Genomic DNA, 22,515 nt, shown 5'->3' with positions numbered 1-22,515 from the left:
GGCCTTCCGGAAAAATAAATAAGCAATCAGTTTTCCTTATCTGAGCCGTTGCTTGAAGATAGATACTGATTGCCCTAACCACATCCAAAGTGTGCAAGGAATCTTCTTCTGCGGACTGTGGGTCCGGAAAAAAGGATGGTAGGATTACATCTTGATTCAAATGGAATCCCGAAACCACCTTAGGTAGAAAGGACCTGTTGGGGCGCATGACCACCCGGTCCTTATGAACAATTAGATACGGCTCTTTGCTGGAGAGAGCTGCTAGTTCTGACACTCTTCTAGCCGTGGAAATGGCTACCAAGAAAACCAATTTTTTGGTCAAAAGAACTAATGAAGCCAGATGCAAAGGTTCAAAAGGTTGCCCCTGTAAAGCCGAGGGAACCAAATTTAGATCCCATGGGCATACCGGAGGTTTGACTGGCGGCCTCATCCACATAGCCCCCTGGATGAAAGCCCGCACCAGGGAATGCGATGCAAGTGGCTTCTGAAAAAAATACTGACAAGGCCGAAATCTGCACCTTGATAGTGCTTACAGCCAAATTCATTTCTAGGCCTGACTGGAGAAAGGCCAAGATCCTGCTAATGACATACTTTCTAGGATGCCATCCCCTGAGTTCACACCAGGAAACATATGCCCTCCGAATTTTGTAGTAAATAAGCTTGGAGGCCGGCTTTCTGGCATTAACCAGAGTAGAAAGGACTGGCCCCGAAAGCCCATGGTCTCTCAGAATTTGGGTCTCAGCAGCCAAACCGTCAAATTCAGACTGTGTAAAGCAGGATGGTAGATTGGACCCTGTGAGAGCAGATCTGGCCGGAGAGGGAGGATCCATGGAATACCTACTGCCAACTTCATGATCTCTGCGTACCACGGTCGCCTGGGCCAAGTCGGGGCTACCAAAAGGACCGACTTTGTTTCCCTCTTGACTCATCCCAGGAACCGCGGCAGAAGCGGGCACGGGGGGAAAGCATAAATCAGATTGTACTGATCCCAGGGAACTGTCAAAGCATCTGACACCTGAGCAAGTGCATCTCTTGTCCTTGGCACAAAACACGTCGGGGTGCAGAGCCCATTCTCCTGGGCTCAGAAAATCCGCCTGCCAATTTTCCACTCCTGGAATGAAGATTGCAGAAAGGCATGGAACATGCTTTTCTGCCCAGACAAGTATGCGATTCACCTCTTTTTGCGCTACCAGACTCCTGGTACCGCCCTGGTGATTGATATAGGCCACTGCTGTGGCATTGTCGGACTGAACCCGAACAGGGAGACCGCGTAGTCTGGAAGACCCCCTTATGAGAGCCATATAAACTGCCCAGATCTACAAGACATTTATGGGCAATAGCCTCTCGATCGCAGACCATTTCCCCTGCGAGCATGTCTCCTCTAACACTGCTCCCCAGCCTGTCAGGCTGGCATCTGTCATAATAACCTTCCATGGAAGAGGAAGAAAGGTTTTGCCTTTCAGCAAATTCTCGGTTTGTAACCACCAGACGAGACTCCTGCGTGTCCCTGGGGATAAACGCATAGGAAGATCCAAGGATTGGGGCTTTCTGTTCCAGGCCGCACGGATGCATCTTAGCAGAGGCCTTGAGTGGAACTGGGCAAATGGAACTGCCTCGAAGGAGGCGACCATTTTCCCTAACAGTCTCATACACATCCGAATGGGGGAAGAATTGAATGCCCAGAATTAGGCGCACCAGATCCCCGATGGTCAAGGCTTTTGGCCTTGGAAGAAACACCTTGCCCTGAGCGGTGTGGATAAACATGCCCAGGTATTCCAACCTGGTAGCAGGCTGTAGGGACGACTTTTCTAGGTTTATAATCCAACCTAGGCGTTTCAGGTGTTCTAGTGTTCTGGAAACACTGTGGTTCAGGAACGTTACTGTTTTCTCCATGAGAAGCAAGTCGTCTAGATAAGCCATAACGGCTATACCCTGAGCTCTTAGGTTTGCAGAGCGAGGGTCCAGAATCTTTGTGAAGACTCGAGGGACCATAGCGAGCCCGAACGGCAAGGCCACAAATTGAAAATGGCGCCGCTCTACTGCGATACCTTTGGTGTGCGGGAAAAATTGGCACATGGAGATATGCATCCTTGGTGTCTATTGATGTCATAAACTCTCCCCCTTGCAGGGAGGAGACCACAGTGCGAATTGACTGCATTCAGAAGGACTGGATGCGTAAAGACCGGTTCAGATCCTTCAGATCCAGGATAGGTCTGACACTTCCATTTGGCTTCGGAACGGTGAAGAGATTCGAGTAAAACCCTGAACCCTGTTCTTTTGGGTTCACTTCTACTATCACCCCTTGGGATAGTAAGTGATCTAAGGCCAGAAATAGCGGTTTTTGCTTTACTGGGTCCCTGGGGATCCTTGACCTTAGAAAGCGAGAAGGTGGAATCTCCTGAAACTCTAGCTTGTAGCCCAGAGACACCGAAGAGATCACCCACTTGTCCCGGATCTCTTCCCGCCAGGCTTCCGCAAACTGCCGAAGCCTTCCCCCCACTCGGCCGAGCGGGGCGCCCCTTCACAAGGAAGCTTTCGGGCTCTGCTTGGCAGGCTTCCGCCCCCAAGTCTTTTTCTGCCCTTGGGCCCGGCCCTGAGCCTTTCCTGAAAGAAGGCCGTCGCCACTGCTTAGAGCTTGATGCTCCGGGAGAGAGAGAACGCCTAAATGATGGACGTTTGCTCTTTTTGACTGGAAGGAGAGTAGATTTACCCCCTGAAATATTTTTGGACGAATTTGTCTAATTCTTCTCCAAACAAACGTTCCCCTTTAAACGGGAACCCAATCAAATGCTTCTTGCATGATAGCTCAGCTGCCCGATTCTTTAGTCATAGGGCCCTTCGCATGTGTACCAACAGGAGAGACAAACAAGATGCTTGTTGGACAGAATCCAAAATCGCATCAATCATGAAACACAGAATTTGAGGTATTTCTGCATAATTCTCCGCTTCCTCACTGGGAAGGAGGCCAAGCATCCGCTTAACCTGTTCCTTGAGGAACTGACACAACCCCACGGCTGCGACTGTAGGTTGCACTACAGCGCCAGTCATGGAAAGGGAGGCTTTTAATAAGGTTTCCAACCTCTTATCAGTTGGATCTTTAAATACCTGAGCATTATCCAAAGGACAGGTCAGGTTTTTATTCACACAAGAAACAGCCGCATCGACAGATGGGACCCCCCATTTCTTGGTGAAACTTTCCTCCAGAGCATAATGCATAGAAAACCTTTTAGGAGGAGCAAACAGTTTATCGGGATGTCCCCAATCCTCATACATCAATTTATCCATTAAGGGATGAATTGGGAAGGAAAAAGCAGTCTGTGGGATTTGCCTGACTCCTAGGGAAGAAACAGAGGACGTAGCGACTTCAGCAGCAGGCATTCTGAATGTGTTATGCACCAATTCAGTATAATACTGCACCTGTTTTCTGAGCGCCTGGGAGGAGGGGACTCTCTCCTCTTCCTCTGATTCCTCCAACTGCTCAAGATTCCTGTCCCAAGATAGGGATCTCTCCTCATTGTCAGAAGAATCATCTGAGAGAGGAATCTCAGCAGAGGGAGGGGATCTACCCCTTTTCCTGCTATCTTTCAAGGAAGCAGAAATAAAATTCACAATTCTCCCTTCAAAACCCTCCAATGTAGCCCTAAGGGAGTCCTCAGTGACATATACCGGGGCTGGGACATTATGAGAGGCTGCAAAACCTGACAGGGACACTGACTCGTCCTGTGAGGCTGGCTCCAGTCTTGCAGGGGGGGATGGTAACTTACAGGCATTTTTAGAACCCCTGGACCTAGGCAGTGATTTACCAGTGCCCTTGTTACCTCCCCCTGAGACCCTCTTACGAGGACACATAGTCCTAAGCTACAAAGCAGAGGTACTAGTACAAAGTGCAATCACTGTTGTGCTAAAAGTCTCACAATAACATATATATGCTTAATACTGCACAACCTGATGCTGAGTAGGTGTCTTAGGTTTGCCTGGATCCAATCCCCTGGGATGCTTACTGCCCACAGCTCCTGTGTCTCTTAATTACAGTCCCTTGACGCTCTGGGCTTTTAAAACTGCCGCCTGGCGCCTGCACAGTACAGCGACGTGCACACCAACGTGCATGGCTCACAACCACACTCCCCCCTCCTCCATTAGCCCGGGAGCGCGTGCGGCGCGCGTGCACGAGGACCGCCAGAATCCAGGGGGGGGGAAGGAGTCTCATCAGAGCTGCGTGGGACCCCCAGGCTACGAGGGACCCCTGTATTACCTTGTTGTGGCAGGGACTGCAGTGGAGACGTGAGACCTCTGGGGAACCAGGCTTCACTGAGCGTGTGTACTGAAAGGCATGTAAGTATGCATCAGGCTGCTCTTACTCCCTCTAGTGGTGGAAACCAGGTAAGACATACAACTACTCACAATGAAGAAATCCATCATATAATTATATATATAGGATTAACTTCCCTTACCTGTCCTCGCCGCAGGAATTGCTGAAACAGACCAATTCCAGCCTTCACCCATCACGGCGAGCAGTGTTAGCCAACCTTCAGATTTATCTGGGGCTCTTTCTCAGAAGAGCCTCCTACCTGAACCATGTAAAAGACTCTGCCAGAAACTTTCGTACGCTCTGTGTATCAGTACACCAAGTCTGGTTTTCCCAGAGCCCAGTCTTCCAACAGGAGAGGACTTACACTCCAAACCTCGTTTCTTCGGCTGACGAGGCCCGGGTACCATACCATCTTGGGAGTCAAATATCGGCCCGAGATATGGATCCGGTTTGTTGTAGCCCTTAGGCCCCCGCAGGGACCTGCACAGAGCTTTCTTCATAGCACATGCTTTACGTGACGAACCACCATAGACACTGGCAAAAAAAACTGAGGTGCCTCCCATATGGGAGGGGTTATATAGGGGAGGAATTCTCCTTAATTGGGGTTAACCAGTGTCCAATCACCAGAGGTGACCTATATAACCCACTATGTAATGAACTCCTGTGTCCCGTGATGTATGATCAAGAAAGTGGCATTTGGGAAGCTGCCACTGAGGAACCGCACATTGCACAAACTCATGGAAGGGGGAAGAGTCTACCAACTGAAAAGGCAGCAATTGAAGTGCTAGCAATTTAGCCAAGCTAGCATTCAACCGCTGGGCATGTGGATGACTGGGAGTGAATTTCTTCCGACGGTGCAGCGGATGGGGCAGGGAAATTTGCCTGGTACAATCGGACGCCGGTGTACCGGCTGTGACACACCTAATTCTACACCTTTATTTCTCTCAGTGCAGGTTTCAGAGAGGACTGAAGGTATAGTGGGGTTGGAGATCCCAGCTGATGAGGAGCAAGGAGAGGTCTGCTTTCTTCTTTGGTGTGGGTCTTTTAGGTACGCTTGCCAACGAACTGCATGGCAGGTCGACATATGTCTGATCAAGCATGTGATGCCCAAGCGACTGATGTTTTGACCACGCGAGATACGCTTGAGACATATGTTGCAAATGGCAGTGGTGCGATCTAATGCAATCATCTCAAAAAAGCCCACACCAAAGAACTTTTGGAATAATGCGCAGAGGCAGCGCCCTGCACATGTGGAGCTCTGTGGTGTGATGCAGTCTGTGTGCTGCCCTTAAGCTGGCCCCTGGAGGGCATTCTGCCTAGTTGGAGATATGCCTCCTCCTCCTCCCTCCTATCAGGCACCAACATGGAGTCGGTGACCTCATCATCCCCTCCCTCCTCATCACTGGAGCAAACCTGGCAGTATGCTGCGGCTGGGGGAATATGACTGCCAGATTGCTATCCTTCTTCGCCGTCCCCTCTCTCTGGGCTCATGTTACTGACTTCCTCTAGCTGGGTATCATCATCAGAGCCTTCAAAAAGCTTGGCATCCCCATGGAGCATGTACCCAACACTGTGCTCAAACAGTTTGGGGGACTCCTCAGGAGGACATGGTGGGGCTAGGGAAGGAGTGACTGATGCCATTAAGACGAGGGAAGAAGCCACGTTGGCAGCTGCTTTGCCAGTACCCTGAGCCTGGTGAGAGAGGATGAGGAGGATGAGGACAGCTTTGTTGCCTTATGAGGAGTTTATGAGTAATCTCCATTAGCAACTGGGAATATTTGTATTATAGATGTATATATTAGGATAAGAAATAAAGAAGGTTTATAATAGTTTTAGCTTAACATGGCTATATGGTTTCAAATGCAGGAACAGACTTCTGGTCAGCGTATATAATTCAATTAAAAATCCCTTTGTCTTACAGGTATGCTAAGTGTGTGTGTGTGAGGGAGATGTCCTGCTGTTTACCTAATGCGGTAGTCAAAGGCCCAGGAACAGAAACCATTTGGGTGTGTAGTCGGTACGGAGCCGAATTAATTTGCTAGATAAAGGCTTGTGTATTCTTCCGTGCTAATCAACCATTTATCCATTTCAAAGGGTGGTTGATATGCTTAAAATATTTCTTTGATCTGTTCAGGAATGGACAATTTACCCCGGCTAGGACTATGCATAGTTAAGTGCCCTATTCAAGAGCAAACTTCCTCTTTAATTAAGTGGGCTTCAGACTAATTATCACTAACCAATTAAACCCAAAAGAGGAGGTGCTATTGAGGGGAAATTAAGTTATGAGAAAATGGATCAATCTTGCAAGAGATACGCCCAGGGGAGGAGAGGGCTAACCAATCAGGGTGGTCCTGTGCAAGTCAATGAGAGATGGCCCTTTATTAGTGGGACCCAAACCAACATAGCTGGCAGATGAAACTGACCAGGGCTATGGACCAATATTAGGTAAATTATCAGATCATCTCCCAGCACTTAAAGGTATACCTGCTTGTCATATGTCTTGTTTTGTATTGTAATGAATGTAATCTGTACTCTTGTTGTATTTTAACCTAATATTTTACTCCCTCACTTAGACTATAGATATTTTCTGTGTATTAGATAGACCTGTAACTTGCTCTAATAAATGGTGTTATGTTAAACCTTTCTTTTCCTTGTCAATAGAATTCTCTTTTAAACCCATATCATATCTTCTGATTAATAAATCAGAAATATAGATTTTAAAGGTTAACAGTGGCGACCACAAAGTTTAGTACAGGACTGAAAGTATTTAATATAATACCACAATTTGTGTATTAGAGATTAAGCTTATTAAGGGAATTTAAGCTGAGTCCGCTTATTCAATCTATCTAGATAAAAAGGTTATTAGGGGGAATTTAAGCTAAGGCCGCGTACACACGGGCGGATTGTCTGGCCAACTAAGTCTGTCAGACAATCCGACAGACAGTCCGTCCTACTTTTGAATGAACGGACTTGACCACACATGATGAACAGACAGTCCGCTGAAAGCTTGCGCGATGACGTGTACAGCACGTACAACGGGACTAGAAATACGACGTCCAATACACTGCAATGCAACCTTCGGCCGTGTAAATCCTTTCTGAGCATGCGCCATACTTAGTCCGTCCAACTTGCCTACACACGAGCGGACTGTCCGCTGAAACCAAGTTTGGACGGACTGTATTACGGAAATTCCGAAAGACTTAGTCCGCCAGACTGTCCGCTGAAAAAGTCCGCTGAAGCCCACACACGAGCGGACTGTCCGCTGAAACACGTTTCAGCGGACTAAGTTGGACTGACAATCCTCTAGTGTGTACGCGGCCTGAGTCAGCTTATCCAATCTATGTAGGGAAAAATATAGGTAAATGTTTTTTTTTTTATATGTTATTTTTTTTTTTTATTATTATTAAAGCGGGAGTCCACCGGGACTCCGCGTTTTTTTTTTTTTTTAAAAGCCAGCAGCTACAAATACTGCAGCTGCTGACTTTTAAAATAGTGACACTTACCTGTCCAGCGCGCCCGCGATGTCGGCACTCGAAGCCGATCTGTAGATCGTCACTCGGGTGCTGCCGCCGCCATCTTGGGTATGGGAATCAGGAAATGGAGCCTTTCGGCTTCATTTCCCGGTTCCCTACTGCGCATGCGCGAGTTGCGCTGCGCAATAAGGACGGTCCCCGCTGCCTCTGGGATCTGTGTGTTTCCCAGCAGGCAGCGGGGCACTTGTGGAAGGGGGCGGGCACTTGCGGAAAGGGGCGTAATCTACGCCCCTTTCTGCAGAGAGCTATCCCGGAAGTGGGTGCAGTTACCTGGATTATCCAGGTAACTGCACCCCCCTCCCCCCTGAAAGGTGCCAATTGTGGCGTCGGAGGGGGGGAGGATTTCGATGAGCGGAAGGTCCATTTTCGGGTGGACCTCCGCTTTAAGTGGGTATTAGATTAACTCTAAGGAGAGAATATACACCACAAGTTATTATTTTTTTAAATTTTTTTTTATTATTAATTTTTTTTGTGTTTCATTAATATCCCAAAATTCTTTGGATGTACCTTTATATACCGGTCGATGTAAGGGGGAGGAAGTAACTTTGTGGGAAAAGTTTTATTATTATTATTTTTTTTTTTATTGCATTCTTTGTTGCTCACCAAGCTTCATTGCTCTCTCTAACAATTGCTTGAGAGTCCTGCATGGTGAGTACATTTATTTTATTGAAAAGACGCCAATTGAGTGTGGTCTTGGTTTTGTTGAAAAGGTTCAACAAATTTTTGTTTTAATTTAAATGGTCTATCCACTAAATGCATAACATTTGTGTATAAGACAGTGAAAATAGCTACAAGAAAGTAGTTTGTTTGTGTTTACTGTGGAATTTTACAAGCAGTAATATTCTCATTGTTGTCAGTTAAAGTACAGAACTGTGGAAGTCTTGTTGCTGAATACTGAAGCTAATCTTTGAGAAAGATTATTATTAGTGTATTAGTGTGAAATAAGGTGCAAAAGTTTTTGTTGTTGTTTTTTTTTATATTACTGAATTGAGTTACAAATACTAGTGTAAACACGGCTGTGTTTACCTTACTATTGTCAGCCTAGAGGGCTATTCACCATAAATGATCCTTGGGGGCTTAGGCCTCATGCACACGAGACGCAGTTAAACTAGATGCAGTTGGACAGTTTTTTCAACTGCCCCTGAACTCATTCAATGTTATCCTATGTGTCCATGCACACAGTCTCGTTTTTTTCCGTTTTTATGCAGTTCAATCTCGTTTTTCCAGAAGCAAAAAAATGCGTTCAGAAGCAAAAATTTCCACGTTTTAGACGCAAAACGCGGCTAAACGCGGCACCCGCGTTTAGCCACGTTTGCGTTTATATGCGTTTTTAAAGGTGACCTTTTTTTTTACATTAAAAATCTCAAAAATGATTACAAATGATGAAAAACCATTAGAAAAATATTTTAAACAATTGCAATTGCAAGTGGACAATCCACAACTTGTGGCAAGTGACATGGCAGGTGGCAAGTGACGTGGCAAGTGGACAATCCACAACTTGTGGCAAGTGCTGGTGCTGTTTTGACTGGAGTGGACTGAAGGGACCACTTGGCTTGGTGAGAGACTGTCACTGTGACTCAGGAGGGGACGTATTGTGTCAGCGAGGTCACATCCTCATCTGTGTTGCTGCACACTGCTGTCAGTGTCACTATGAGAGTCCATTGTGCTGCCCATTCTAATTTCTAATTTCCTGCCCTTGAGCTATTTACTTACTATATCAAAAATAAAATAAGAAATATGTTGTTTGCCTTATTATCTACCTTAAATCATATTGCTAATTGCATATTTTATATATTTGTAGCCTAAATACTTTAATTTGCACTTAAAAATGTAATTTTGCAACTTTCGGAAATGCCAGTAAAACTTGGCTGTGCCAGTAAATTTTGGGTGTTGTGTCAGTAAATTTCAACCTGGTAGGTTGGCAACACTGCCCCACATCCAATCACTGGCTAAATCCTGCCGCCTTCACCTCCGCAACATCTCCAGAATTTGACCTTCCTGACTAATGACACCCCAAAGCAACTTCTTCAGTCCTTGATTATTTCCCACCTTGACTACTCTAACTCTCTCCTTAATGGCCGACCCTTACGCAGGCTATCCCTCCTTCAGTCTATTATGAATGCTGCTGCTAGACTAATACACTCACTAACTGATCCGTGACTGCGGCCCCTCTCTGCCAGTCTCTTCACTGGCTTCCCCTGCCCCACCGTATAAAATTCTAAATGCTAACCGCAGCATACAAGGCCATCCACAACATTGCCCCCATCTGCATCACCAACTTCATCTGCAGATATCGCAAAAATCATCCCCTCCGCTCCTCCCAGGACCTCCTGCTCTCTAGCTCCCTTGTTACCTCCTCTCATGCTCGCCTTCAGGACTTCTCCAGAGCCTCTCCCATCCTCTGGAATGCCCTGCCCCGGTATATCCGATCGGCCCCTACGCTGTCCACCTTTAGGAGATCCCTGAAAACTCACTTATTACAAGCAAAATGTATTTTGGGGTGTAGTTACAAGTATGCATATGCTGTGTTAGAGAAATAACCTGTGAATATGACAATTTAGTGAAAACTAAAAATCTTGATTTTGCAAAGAATTGTGGTAAAATATGACAACTTGAGAAAACTCACCATGCCTCTTACTAAATACCTTGGAATGTCTACTTTGCAAAAAGTGGTAATTTGGGGGGTATTTGTACAGTCCTGGTTTGTTAAGCCCTGTATACACTATGAGAAAATAGGACAAACAATCGGCCGGTTTTCCTCAATGTTTCACATCAAGTCGGAACCGAGGATAGAAATTATGCACAAAAATTCACGTGCGACAAAGGCTTTTTTGGTATTTGTTTCTGAGCATGCGCAGTCTTTGGTATCTGCTATTTCTCGTACGAAAATCATACGAAATTGTCCATTCTGTTCCCATACAAGAAAAATGTCGGCGTTTTTCCCTTTGGAAATTTGTGTTCGGAATTGGCTGTCAAACGTTGTGTACACACTTTTAGAAAATTGTATGATTTTTCCTTGGACAAAAATGTTGGCCCGATTTTCTATATGGGCCATTAGTGTCAAGAAATGAGAGAGGCCATTAGTACATCAGGTGTGATCATTTTTCAATGAAACACTAGCTTGTAGACTCTCTGAATTTTATTGCTGTGGAGTTCTGTGGCGTGTTGGTAAATACTTTGTATTACAAGTTGGCTTTCCCATTTCATTCTACAGTTAATGTGTTTGGATCATCCCTATAGGATCATTTACACATCGTGCAACTGGTACTAAGATGGCTAGCAGTGGGGATGAACAGGGGCCATCGACCTCTAAATCAAAGAAAATAAAGCGATTGTGCCGTTTTCGAGACTCATGGAAAACAACTTATACATGCATTACAGCAGTGACTGGTAACTATCATAGAGCATATTGTACTCTGTGTAGGCGCGAGTTTGGAATTGGTCATGGTGGTGAAGGTGATATCAAAATCCACATATCTAGTGAAAGTCACAAAAATGCTGATCGGGCTACAAAACAAAGTGGGATGCTTTCCAAATTCATGATTCCCTCTAAGGATATAGCAATGCAAGATGAAATTATTGCAGCTGAAATATCAATGGTTTACCATTCCGTGTGCCACAGTCATTCATATAGATCTTTGGACTGCACCATGAAACTACTTCCTGTTATATTTCAGGATTCGGCTAAAGCCACTAGGATGTCATGTAGTCGTACCAAAGCTGAAGCCATTGTAACAAACGTGCTGGCTCCTTACAGTGTGGAAATGGTAGTCAAAGATTTGAAAAACAGCTATGCGTATTTTAGTGTTGGATCGGATGCATCTAACCATGGACACACCAAACTTTTCCCCTTAGTTCTGCATTACTTTAAGCCCTCCAAAGGAGTGGTAACAAGCTTATTGGATTTTTTATGAAGGTGAGGAAAGTGCTGCTGCAATTTCAGAGCAAATTTTAAATGTGATTACAACAAATGGCCTATCTGTGGATATGATGTCTGCTTATTCCGCTGACAATGCAAGTGTGAACTTTGGTAAGCATAATGGTGTGTATCAGAAGCTTCATGCTGTGAATCATCGGATATTGCCAGCTGGCTGCCCAGCTCACATACTGCACAATACAGCTAAAAAGGCTTCAGATGTCTTAAATTGTGACGTGGAAAGTCTAATTTTGAAATTATATAATTATTTTTCAATATCAGCCAAGAGAGTTGCCACACTAAAAGAAATGTTTGACTTTGTTGATCTTGAGTGGTCAGAACTTCTTCGCCATGTACCAACAAGATGGCTGTCTCTTTATCCAGCAATCGAGAGAGTTTTAAAAAATTGGCCAGCTGTAAAAGCTTACTTCCAGAGTATTGGTGAGGACGAAACACCTCAAGTAATATGGAAATTTATTGTGGATGAAGATAGTGAGACCACAGAACAGGACCTGCCATCAGTTCCTGAGTTATATCTCCAGTTTTTACACAACTGCTTGCCTATTTTTCAGACAGCCATATTAAAACTGGAGCGAAATGACTTAATTGCAGTTGATGTATATGAGATCATGACATCAGTCAAAGGCAAACTAATACAAAGACAGACAGACCATTTTTTTGGATATCTAGTTGAGAAAGCTTTGAAAAAATTACCTCACCTGCAAGCCAAAAAAATTGAATCAGAATTCCAAAAATTTTATCAAAAAGCTGTTCAGTATTTAGAACAGTGGTTTGATTTTTCAGACAAAAACTATTTGTCAAAAATTCAATGTCTAAATTTGAAGGAGAAGCTTACATTTGATAACCTGGTGGCATCAGTTGAAGCTCTGAATTTAGACTCTGTTTTAATAGATGACCTTTACGAAGAATTTGCTTGCGTTTGTCCACACTTGCAAACGGTTTCTACCAGTACTGAAGCAGATGATGATCTCAACACCGATGTTAAATGGTCAACAATATTCACGAAGGCTGGACCTGACAAACTGCCAAACCTCTTGAAAGTGGTGTCATTTGTTGTTAGCATCCCATGCTCAAATGCAGCAGTTGAAAGGGTCTTCAGCATGATGGGAATGTGCTGGTCTGACACAAGAAATATACCAGCATTGATCTAATAAAATCTGAACTTCAGGTGAAAATCAATTTTGACATGGTCTGTCAATCTTTTTATAGTTTCGTGAAACAAAATAAAAAACTCTTGCAATGTGCAAGGAGTGACAAGAAATGCACTTTTAGACATCAGTGTTGAAAACAAAAGATACTCAGGTGGTGTCGTGTTGTCTGAAGGATTTGATTATGGTCATATTGCCATGTGAGCTGAATTAGACACAGCATTAATATTTCAGCAACATTATATTTGCAATTGACTGTTTTGTAAGTTTTATATTTTCAAAAATATATTTATAGTAATATATCTCTGTTATTTAAGAAAAAAGTGGATTTTTGGTGGTTTATTATATATGGTGGTTACTAGTTTATACCTAATTTCTAAAAGTTCTTGCTGGTTGAGAAAACAATAAAAATAATCTGTTAATTTATTGCAACTTGTTCTGTTTGTTTTTTTTGTTTTTTCTATTTCTTAAGATATATCTAACATATTTAAAAGTATGACCTGTGATAGTGTGCAGGGCAAATACTGAACAATGCACAGGCAGATATGTTTATAGCAATCTTAAACATAACTTTGATGCAGTGAACTTGCCAGAGTAAGTGATGTACAAAGTACACCGTTGTCACTAAGGCTGCTTTCACACTGGGGCGGTATTCAGGCGTTACAGCGCTAAAAATAGCGCCTGTGTAGCGCCTGAAAAAAACGGGCCCCTTTAACTCCAGTGTGAAAGCCGGAGGGCTTTCACACTGGAGCGATGCGCTGGCAGGACGGTGAAAAAAGTCCTGCTAGCCGCATCTTTGGAGCGGTGAAGGAGCGGTGTATTCACCGCTCCTAAACCGCTCCTACCCATTGAAATCAATGGGACACCGCGGCAATACCGCCGGCAAAGCGCCGCTGCAGCGGCGCTTTGCGGGCGGGTTTAACCCTTTTTCGGCCGCTAGCGGGGGTTAAAACCACCCCGCTAGCGCCCGCAGACCGCCGCTAAAACGACGGTAAAGCGCCGCTAAAAATAGCGGCACTTTACCGCCGACGCCGCTCCCGCTGCAGTGTGAAAGCAGCCTAAGTGACTTAGTTAAAGCAGGTGTACATTGCATACCTGTCTAAACTGGTTACCACTGTTTGCATTTTTTTCCCCAAAAAATTGGCAAAAAAGGTATCAAAAACCATCTTTTTTTGGCGGGTGCGGGGGGGGGGGGGGGGGTTGTCCCTGAATGGCAGTTTGGAAATGTGGTCACCCTAATGTCGGCGCAGAAGGAGTTTTATGCCTGGTCAACTTCCATCTTACATCTATGAGACCGGCATACAAGCTCCCCCTCCGGCGGTGTCCTCCGCTGCACGTCATTCCCGATGTCCGCCTTTGGCCTGCGCAGGCGCCAGCTGGGAGTGGGCGGCGGTGATTAGACGCACATCGGAGTGTAATCGGCCGGCCCTCCGGACATCTTTGATTGGCTAATTGCCTATCATCCTACGGTGGGCGGGGCATGCACTCCTTTTAGAGAGACGCTGTGTCAGCGTCCCTCAGAGACCTCTCTACACCTACCCCCTTTGGTCTGGCGTGCTGTGCGGCGCACTAGATTCAGTTTTGCAAATATAAGGTATTATATCTCTTGTCCTGCATTGTCTATGTCCTAATTTCGGAATCCTTTTTTGCTGGCACATTTACACTAGTGCTCCTTTCTCTAACCTACAGATACCATTCATATATACGGGCCTTCTGGCTGTATTCTGAAGCCAGCCCTTTGATCTTTCTGGCCCTATTTAAAGTGATTTCTGGATTCTGGTGAGCGCCTTTCTTATCTTCACCAGCACATAGAATACATTTGTTTTAAAAAACCTTCTATACCATATGAATCTGCATGCATATTCATAATCTCATCTTATTTGTATACTTATATGCATTTTTTACTATCTTCATTTTTAGCACCTTATCTATGCAATATCAATTTGTTTATATACAAGTTCTCTGACCTCCAGCGCCACCTTCAGAGAGATTTGGGGTAGGATTCAACCATGTATCTATCTGCTACCTCTTCTTTGTCTTACAAAAAAAGAAAAGTAATAAATCCTTTTTACATAATAGTATGCATGCCCCCACAACTTTCTCCATATGACTGACCTCTGTGTGCCTATATCCACACTGTCCCTCCTGACGAGCATTGTAGTATATCTCAATCGTGTATTCTTTCTTTTATTTTATTCCCCTTAACCTTTACATAATAAAAATACTATGTACACTCTTTTTCTTATATATTGTTCACAATGTTAGATTACAATTTGTAACATGCATGTTCTCTCTTTACCTCTAAGCCCTTGTACACACGGTCGGAGAATATGTCGTAATGAGTCTTATCGGACCGTGTCGTCAGATAATCCGACTGTGTGTGGTATGCATCGGACTGATTCCTGTCCGAATCTCCGTCCGACCCAATTTTCCAACATGTTGGAAAGATTTCCCGACCAACTGGGCTGGACGGACCTAATCCGATCATGTGTAGAGCATTTTCATCGGACCAAGTGCCACGCATGCTCACATTCAAATTCCGACACGGAAGCGCTCGTTCAGGTAAAACTACTTCTCGTAAGCGATATAGCACATTCGTCACGCTGCAATGTTAAAAAATCATTCATCAAGCGCATTCTCTTGTTCTTTACAATGCTGCAAGAACCAACTTCTTTTGATGCTCATAGTCACACACACTTCTCCCGAACGGATTTCATTACTCCTTTTTAACCATTCCAGCAATACAATTTTAGTTTAAGTTACATCTACACAATGTTTTTATTTTTATTTTATTTTTTGGATGTTTTTTTTTGGGGGGGGGGGATTCCCTAAAAATCTCCTTTAAAGACACTGCTCATTTCTCCTTTTTTTTTTTACTTTTTTTTTTTGGGTGTAAACTTACAACAACAACATTATTGTATTTTTTAGATTTTCTTTTTCTTTTTTAATCTACAGGAGGTTGTTTAGTGTTGGTACCCCTTGTTATTTAGTTCACTTTGTATTTTGGAAATGTACCTGCTTGCTCACAAATAAACTCTACTTTTTGAAGGAAAACACATTACACAAGTATTTCATCAAACAAAAATAAAATGTATTTTTTTTGCTCAAAAATAAAAATAGGAACGCAGCACTGGAGAAATTTCCTAACTTTGGTGCAGCCTTTGGCCCCCAGGGCAGACATGACTAAATTACATATACAAAAATTGGTGGCCTGAGGAGTACATATCTCAGGGAGAGAAGTCTGGTCCCGAAGTCCTAGAGAGCAGGAAATTCAGATGACGTTTCTGTCCCCAGGATGGTGATCTTGAAGAGGCTGCATCTTCTGGCACACCAGACTCATCCCAGGCCATCACTCTCTGGTCTTCCTTTGTGACTTCCCACCAGGCATCCTTCCAGGCTGTGGCTGGGCTCCTGTACCTGGGGCAGGAGGAGAAGGAGGGTGTTGTTGGACCTCCTGGCTGCCACTTGCCACAGCCTCCCCCCGACTGAGGTCTTCCTGTGTATGAAAAGGGGACATAGTTTTAGTTTTTTGATCATCAATCACAACATTTTGTGCTCCTGGCTTTTGCTATTTGACTGTTACCAAATAGAACAGACTATCATTCTGACACCAGCATTTTTCTTTCCCGTCCCAATCATTTTTGGTCACTACTGTCTATTGAGATGTAAACCACTTTGAGAAATCTCAACTTACTGATCAATAAGAACATCTAGTTAACATCATTAAATGTAACACAAGAAATATGTTCAACAATGCAATGCCTGTCTCAAGCTGGGCCCCACCACATGGTGCTGCCTGGAAGGCCCAGGTTGGACATCAGAAGCCTCAGCTGGGGGTGAAGGATGCCTTGGAGGAAGCCTGGAGAGTGGTGGCCTGAGTGGTGGCCTGGGTACCCCTTGGTCTACCAGAAAATGCAGCCTGTCAAAGTGCATCATCCTGGGGTAATAAACAGCATCTGGATCTCCTGCTCTCAAGGACTCCAGGTGCTTCTTTCTCTCCCTGAAATATGTAAGCTTCATGGCCACAATTTTGCGATTCAGATATGTCATGTCTGCTGTGGGGACCCTGATCTGCACCAAAGCAAGCAGTTTCTCCAGTGCTGCATTCCTCTTTGATCTGTCATAATAACATTTGTTGTGGAACTGCCACAGGCAGGGCATTTCCATGTAGAGCTCGAGGAATAGCCCCATAAAGTTGGGATTGTTGAATGGGTCCATTTTGTCTGCAAGACACAACACAAGACAAACCCTCAAATACTAATAATGCAATTAAAATCCCTCCTAATCTTGTCCCAACAGTGGCCTAGATACAAGCAGTCTAGTCTAGTGAAGCACAAAGTTAAAAATGATACCTTCGTTTTGATGTTCGCAGCGTCCGTGACTCACACTCTCCTCCCAGATCGTACGGACGATACACATGTGTGGCGTTTTATATACAGTGCGCATGCATGAAACTCCGCCCGCCCCTGACGTTCTTTCCAGACTATTCCCCGCCCCTTCGCTTCCCGCGCAGTGGGGAGAGCACATGGCAGAGAGAACGCAGGTGTGCAATAATAGTTCCACTAACGAGGAGGAGGGTGAGGAAAGCCACGGAGCCTGAAACGTCCCGATCCAGGAAGACAAGATTTAAGGCCTCAAATATGTCTTTTGGAGAGATGTTGGAGATGGTCGACATATTGAACAGGACCGACTATGATGGGAAGTATGGACCTTACCCAAACCCAAATATCAGAAAGGCCAAGATCATGAATAAAGTTGTGAAGAGTCTTCTGAAGAATTTTGGGGTACGCCGATCCAAGGATCAACTGAGAAAACGCTGGTCAGACCTGAAACTGAGGGAGCACGAGCAGTACCTAAGGATCAAGCGTGTTCTTAAAAAAAGTAAGTAGTTGTCGTGTGTTCATATGATTATTCTTGCTTGCATACATGCTCCATGTGCTTTGATTTCATGTTGTGCATTTTAAAATGGCCACTTTCAAGGTCATGGTTTCGTTCGTTCGTATGAAACATCGTTCTGCAGGGAAGTATTCCAGCTTAACAAAGTGGCCCCAATAATGTTCTCACCTTGTAACTCGGCCCAAAAAAACAATTGTACAACACTTCCAAGCAATGTTTCATATTCCTATTTCTGCCCTCTGTGTGCTAATTAATCTTTGTTTACATTCTCATAGGGGACAGAAGACTCGGCAAGTATGAGGACACCAGGGACCATGAGGACACCAGGGACCACACCCCTCGCAAAGAAGGGCAACCGAGAAAAAAAAAAGAAGAAACAGAGGAGCAGGAGGAGGAAGAAGGAGAGATCGTGGAGGTTGGCCAAATTGTCACCACAACAGGTGAGTGTCAGAGAACACAGCTTCCGGTAAGCTCATCAATGTATATCACCATATTTGGATTACATGGTGTGTTTGTTTTTTTTTTTTTCTAGGTGATGTGGAGGAAGATTCCCGTTTTACCAGTGAAAGTGCCCAGATCTTGATCGGGGAGATAATGGGGTGCAATAGGGATTTGGAAATTGTACAACAAAACATCAATGATGTTAAAAATAAAATGAAGAACATCATTGATGTTTTGGGGAGAGTGTGAAAACGAAAAAACTAGATAGGGTTTTATTTTTGCTTTTTAAACAAAAAGTTTGTATTTTGCATAATTAAAAATTTGGAAGATGCACAGAGTGTGTAAACATGCGCTATCTCCCATCATGGGGGATCAATGTACATGTTTTGTGGAAAGTGTCTGAGATGAAGGGATTGCAGCCCCAAAGCATGTACATTGATCCCCCATGATGGGAGTTAGCACATGTTGACACACTGTGTGCATCTTCCAAATTTGGATTTTTCAGGGGTCACACCCCATGTGATGAAGGCAATATCAGCCCAGTTTGTACATACTCATGTCTGATATTGACTTCACTTTTCCAAGTTGAACTTTGTAAGTTCCTGTGTTCTGTATTTTACGCTTTGATACATGCCTGTTTACACAAAAAAACAAGTAAAAAATAAATATGATTAAACTGGGTTTTGGATACCCAAAATATCTTGGTTTGTTGTAAAAACCTTTACTAAACGCACATATGAATTTGCTTGTATTAAAAAGTTGAATTCTCAACAATGTGTGGCTTCCTTTTTCATTGGGATTAAAATGTATTTGTAGTGAAATTTGAGTTTGTGCTGAGAAGGAGGGCAATTTACTAAAGGCAACTCCACTTTGCACTCCAAGTGCAGTTTCAGGTGTACTTTTGCAGTGCACTTGTAGTGCACAGTGGATGTACCTTTAGTAAAAAGCACCCACAGTGATGTGTAAATTTGGACAATCATGCCATTTTCCTGCCAGGGTGCTGAAAATGAGCATGATTTAGATCAGTAATGCACTACATACATTAGGTAACAAAAAGAAGGTGTGTGTGTAGCAGACCCACAACATAATATGATTAGCTGAAGAAGAGACTGTCCCCTCATCTCGCTCTGAACTTGGGTTTGCACTGTTGCTGAAAAAGGCACAACTTGACGAAAAATGGCAAAGTGGGAGGCCACAGTCTGCCATTCCTGTGGCGTTGAAGTACACTGTGTAGTGAGACAAGAAAAAAAACTAGTAATTTTACAAATCAACATTGTATGCAGATTAGACACCCACATTTTTGGACAAAATTAGTATAACATTTTTTTAAATGAGTATTTAAAGTCTAAAGTATAAGGTCCCCTTATGAGAGTCGTAACCCCCCCTATCCCCCCCCCCCCCCATCTGATTGGCCCTTGATAAAAAATGAGGGGGGATGTTTAGGTGAGGTAACCCTCTCCACTTGATTGAGAGCTGAATGCCTAAATAATGTGTGATACTTTGTGAAGCCCCTCCTTAGTTACACTATTGGCAGCCCACCGGACAGGTAAGAAGTGTCATAATAACAAAATGGAAGCACATGTTGACATTCTGCTATTACATAGCAAGAAAATTAATGTGTTAAAAAAATCAAAATAGCATTTGAAAGTATTGAGGTCCTTACACTACATGCTTTGGTGAATTGTTCCATAAATGTTTTCATGAAAAAGGTATTTAGAGTGTGTATTGGGTTGGGTCAAGTCATCAGATAGAAGATTGCTATCAGCTGAGGTAGCAGTTGGGGAGAGGGGGGTTACTAATGAGCTTGGCACAACTCCAAAAAACAATAAAAAGGTCACTTTGCATGAATTGAAGCACACACATCACATTCGTAGAGATTTTAGGGCGTGTTTAGGGTAAAGCAATACTATGGAGCTGACAAAAGGCATTGTCAAGTGACTAGACTATAGTTTTAGGGGCCAAGAAGAGCATGGTGGGGAAGTTAGTGAGGCAAATCCGCATAAGGACAAAGGGGCAGAGCATATGAATTAGAGCATATTGCAATGATGGTAATTAGGGAATGAGGAAAGAAATGCAAGACATTAGCAATCATGAAATGCATAGAATGTGATGTTTAAGGTTAAAAATTAGCATAATATAGTCCTTCAGCAGGAGCTGAATGATGGCAGAACAGGTCTCTGGAATAATGATCCCCAGAGCCTGGGGGGAGATGCCTGTAGAGAACTTGAGGTCCTGAAGGCTTCTCCCTGTCGCCAAGTAGCGCAACGTGGTGATGAGCCTCTGCTCCGGAGTGATGGCTTGCTGCATGCAGGTATCCTGCCTGGTGATATAAGGTGACAGCAAAGCCAGCAGACAGTGAAAAACGGGGTCCGTCATCCGGAGAATAATCCAGAAATGATCAGGATTATTCCCGCGGATCTCACGGAGCAAAGGCATGTGGGAGAACTGGTGACGCTGGCGCAACCAATTCTTGGTCGTCCAAACATGTTTCATCTACGTACTCATCGTACAGTTTGTGCTGTGCAGGGGTTCTTACTTTGACTTTGACACAAGCCCTTTGGCTTGTGTCAAAGTCAAAGCAAGAACCCCTGCACAGCACAAACTGTACGATGAGTACGTAGACGAAACATGTTTTGAAAACGGTCGGCTGGTCAGAACGGACACCAGAAAGCAACGCAAACAGCAAGGCCTGAAAGGACGACCTGAATAGCAGAAGCAAGCAGACAATAAAAAATGCCTTTCAAAGCGTACTATACCAAGATAGAGTCCACAATGAGAAGCAAATACTTAATGACTGCATGCACTGATTATCAGATACGCAAAGACAAGCACAAACTGAAGAGCAGTAGCGATCTGAATCACTAATCTGAAAAGCGCAAATCGTCTTTCACCAAACTTCTACTAAAACACGAGATCAGCAGAAGGAGCCCAAAGGGTGCCGGACGTGGTTCTGAACTTCCTTTTTCTAGTCCCGCCGTACACGGCTTACGTCACCGTGTTCTTGGCAACCGCAAAATCAGACAACTTGGCCCGACCGTGTGTATGCAACAGTTTCGGACACAATCCATCGGACTAAATCCGACGGGCAAAATCCGATGGATTTGGTTGGCAAAATCTCCGACCGTGTGTACGTGGGCTAAGAGTTTTTATTGTGCCCCAGAAGAAGCGTCATTGGAACGCGAAACATGTCGGGCAATTTTCTGGGATGCCATATCAGCTCATCACTGCAGTGACTATATACTTGAATGTTTACTATATTTGGTTTACATGTAGCCATTATATATTTAGGATTTCACTATACTGTACTATGATGTTTTTTGCTGATATAGATCCCAGTGTATGGATATAATCTCTGTCTATGGTTTTTAATCTTCGTATTTTGTACATTCTCAATTTTCTGTGAATAAATTTATATATCAAAAAAATTTACTGTATCTTATAAGTTTATATCGGTGCCTCTAAAGTCCCCAAGTCCCTTTTTCACAATTTTTGAAGTCTTGTACTTATTAAGGATGATGACACTTTCCTTTAACTAATTTTATTGAGATATCCACTTCTTACCACGAAGTGTATTTTTGATATCTCTCAATATCCCTATATGTTCTCTATAAGCTTAATAATAGCATGCAATGCCAAGCTGTGGTTTCCAAAGCGAGCAAAGTCCTTTCTTGCATCAAGAGAGGTATGGACTCCAGAGAGAGAGATATAATATTGCCTCTGTACAAATAATTAGTAAGACCTCATCTGGAATATGCAGTTGAGTTTTGGGCACCAGTTCTCAAAGGATATTGGGGAACTGGAGAAAGTGCAGAGAACGGAACCAAAATGATAAGAGGCATGGAGGAGCTCAGCTAAGAGGAGAGATTAGAGAAACTGCATTTATGCTCTCTTGAGGAGATTAAGGGGGGATATGATCAACATGTACAAATACATAAGTGGTCCATATAGTGAACTTGGTGTTGAGTTATTCACTTTAAGGTCATCACAGAGGACAATGGGGCACTCTTTACATCTAGAGGAAAAAAGATTTAATCTCCGTATGCGAAAAGGGTTCTTCACAGTAAGAGCTGTGAAAATGTGGAATAGACTCCCTCCAGAGGTGGTTCTGGCCAGCTCAGTAGATTGCTTTTAAAAAAAAGGCCTGGATTATTTCCTTAATATACATAATATAACTGGGTACTAACATTTATAGGTTAAGTTGATCCAGGCAAAATACGATTGCCTCTCGGGGGATCAGGAAGGAATTTCTTC

General features: G+C 43.8%; 1 protein-coding gene across 5 annotated transcripts in view; it reads right to left on the bottom strand.

The window, feature by feature from the left end:
• The window catches only part of SNX29 (sorting nexin 29), a 1,823,105-nt gene that overhangs the window by 110,953 nt on the left and 1,689,637 nt on the right, over nt 1–22,515 (bottom strand). The window contains exon 19 of one of the 5 annotated variants that reach the window (XM_077448906.1): nt 15,997–16,423. The exons of the other annotated variants lie outside the window; for them this stretch is intronic. Coding sequence (XP_077305032.1) covers nt 16,277–16,423 — 147 coding nt within the window. The 3' untranslated portion in view covers nt 15,997–16,276. Of the gene's footprint in view, nt 1–15,996; nt 16,424–22,515 lie in introns of those variants that run through there. 5 annotated transcript variants of the gene reach the window in all.

This window comes from Lithobates pipiens, unplaced genomic scaffold (assembly GCF_037356315.1).
Source record: "Lithobates pipiens isolate NorthernLeopardFrog02 unplaced genomic scaffold, aLitPip1_a1.2 Scaffold_22, whole genome shotgun sequence".
Taxonomy (NCBI): domain Eukaryota; kingdom Metazoa; phylum Chordata; class Amphibia; order Anura; family Ranidae; genus Lithobates; species Lithobates pipiens.
Note: the sequence above shows the minus strand (reverse complement) of the source record. Positions and strands in the feature narration are given on the sequence as shown.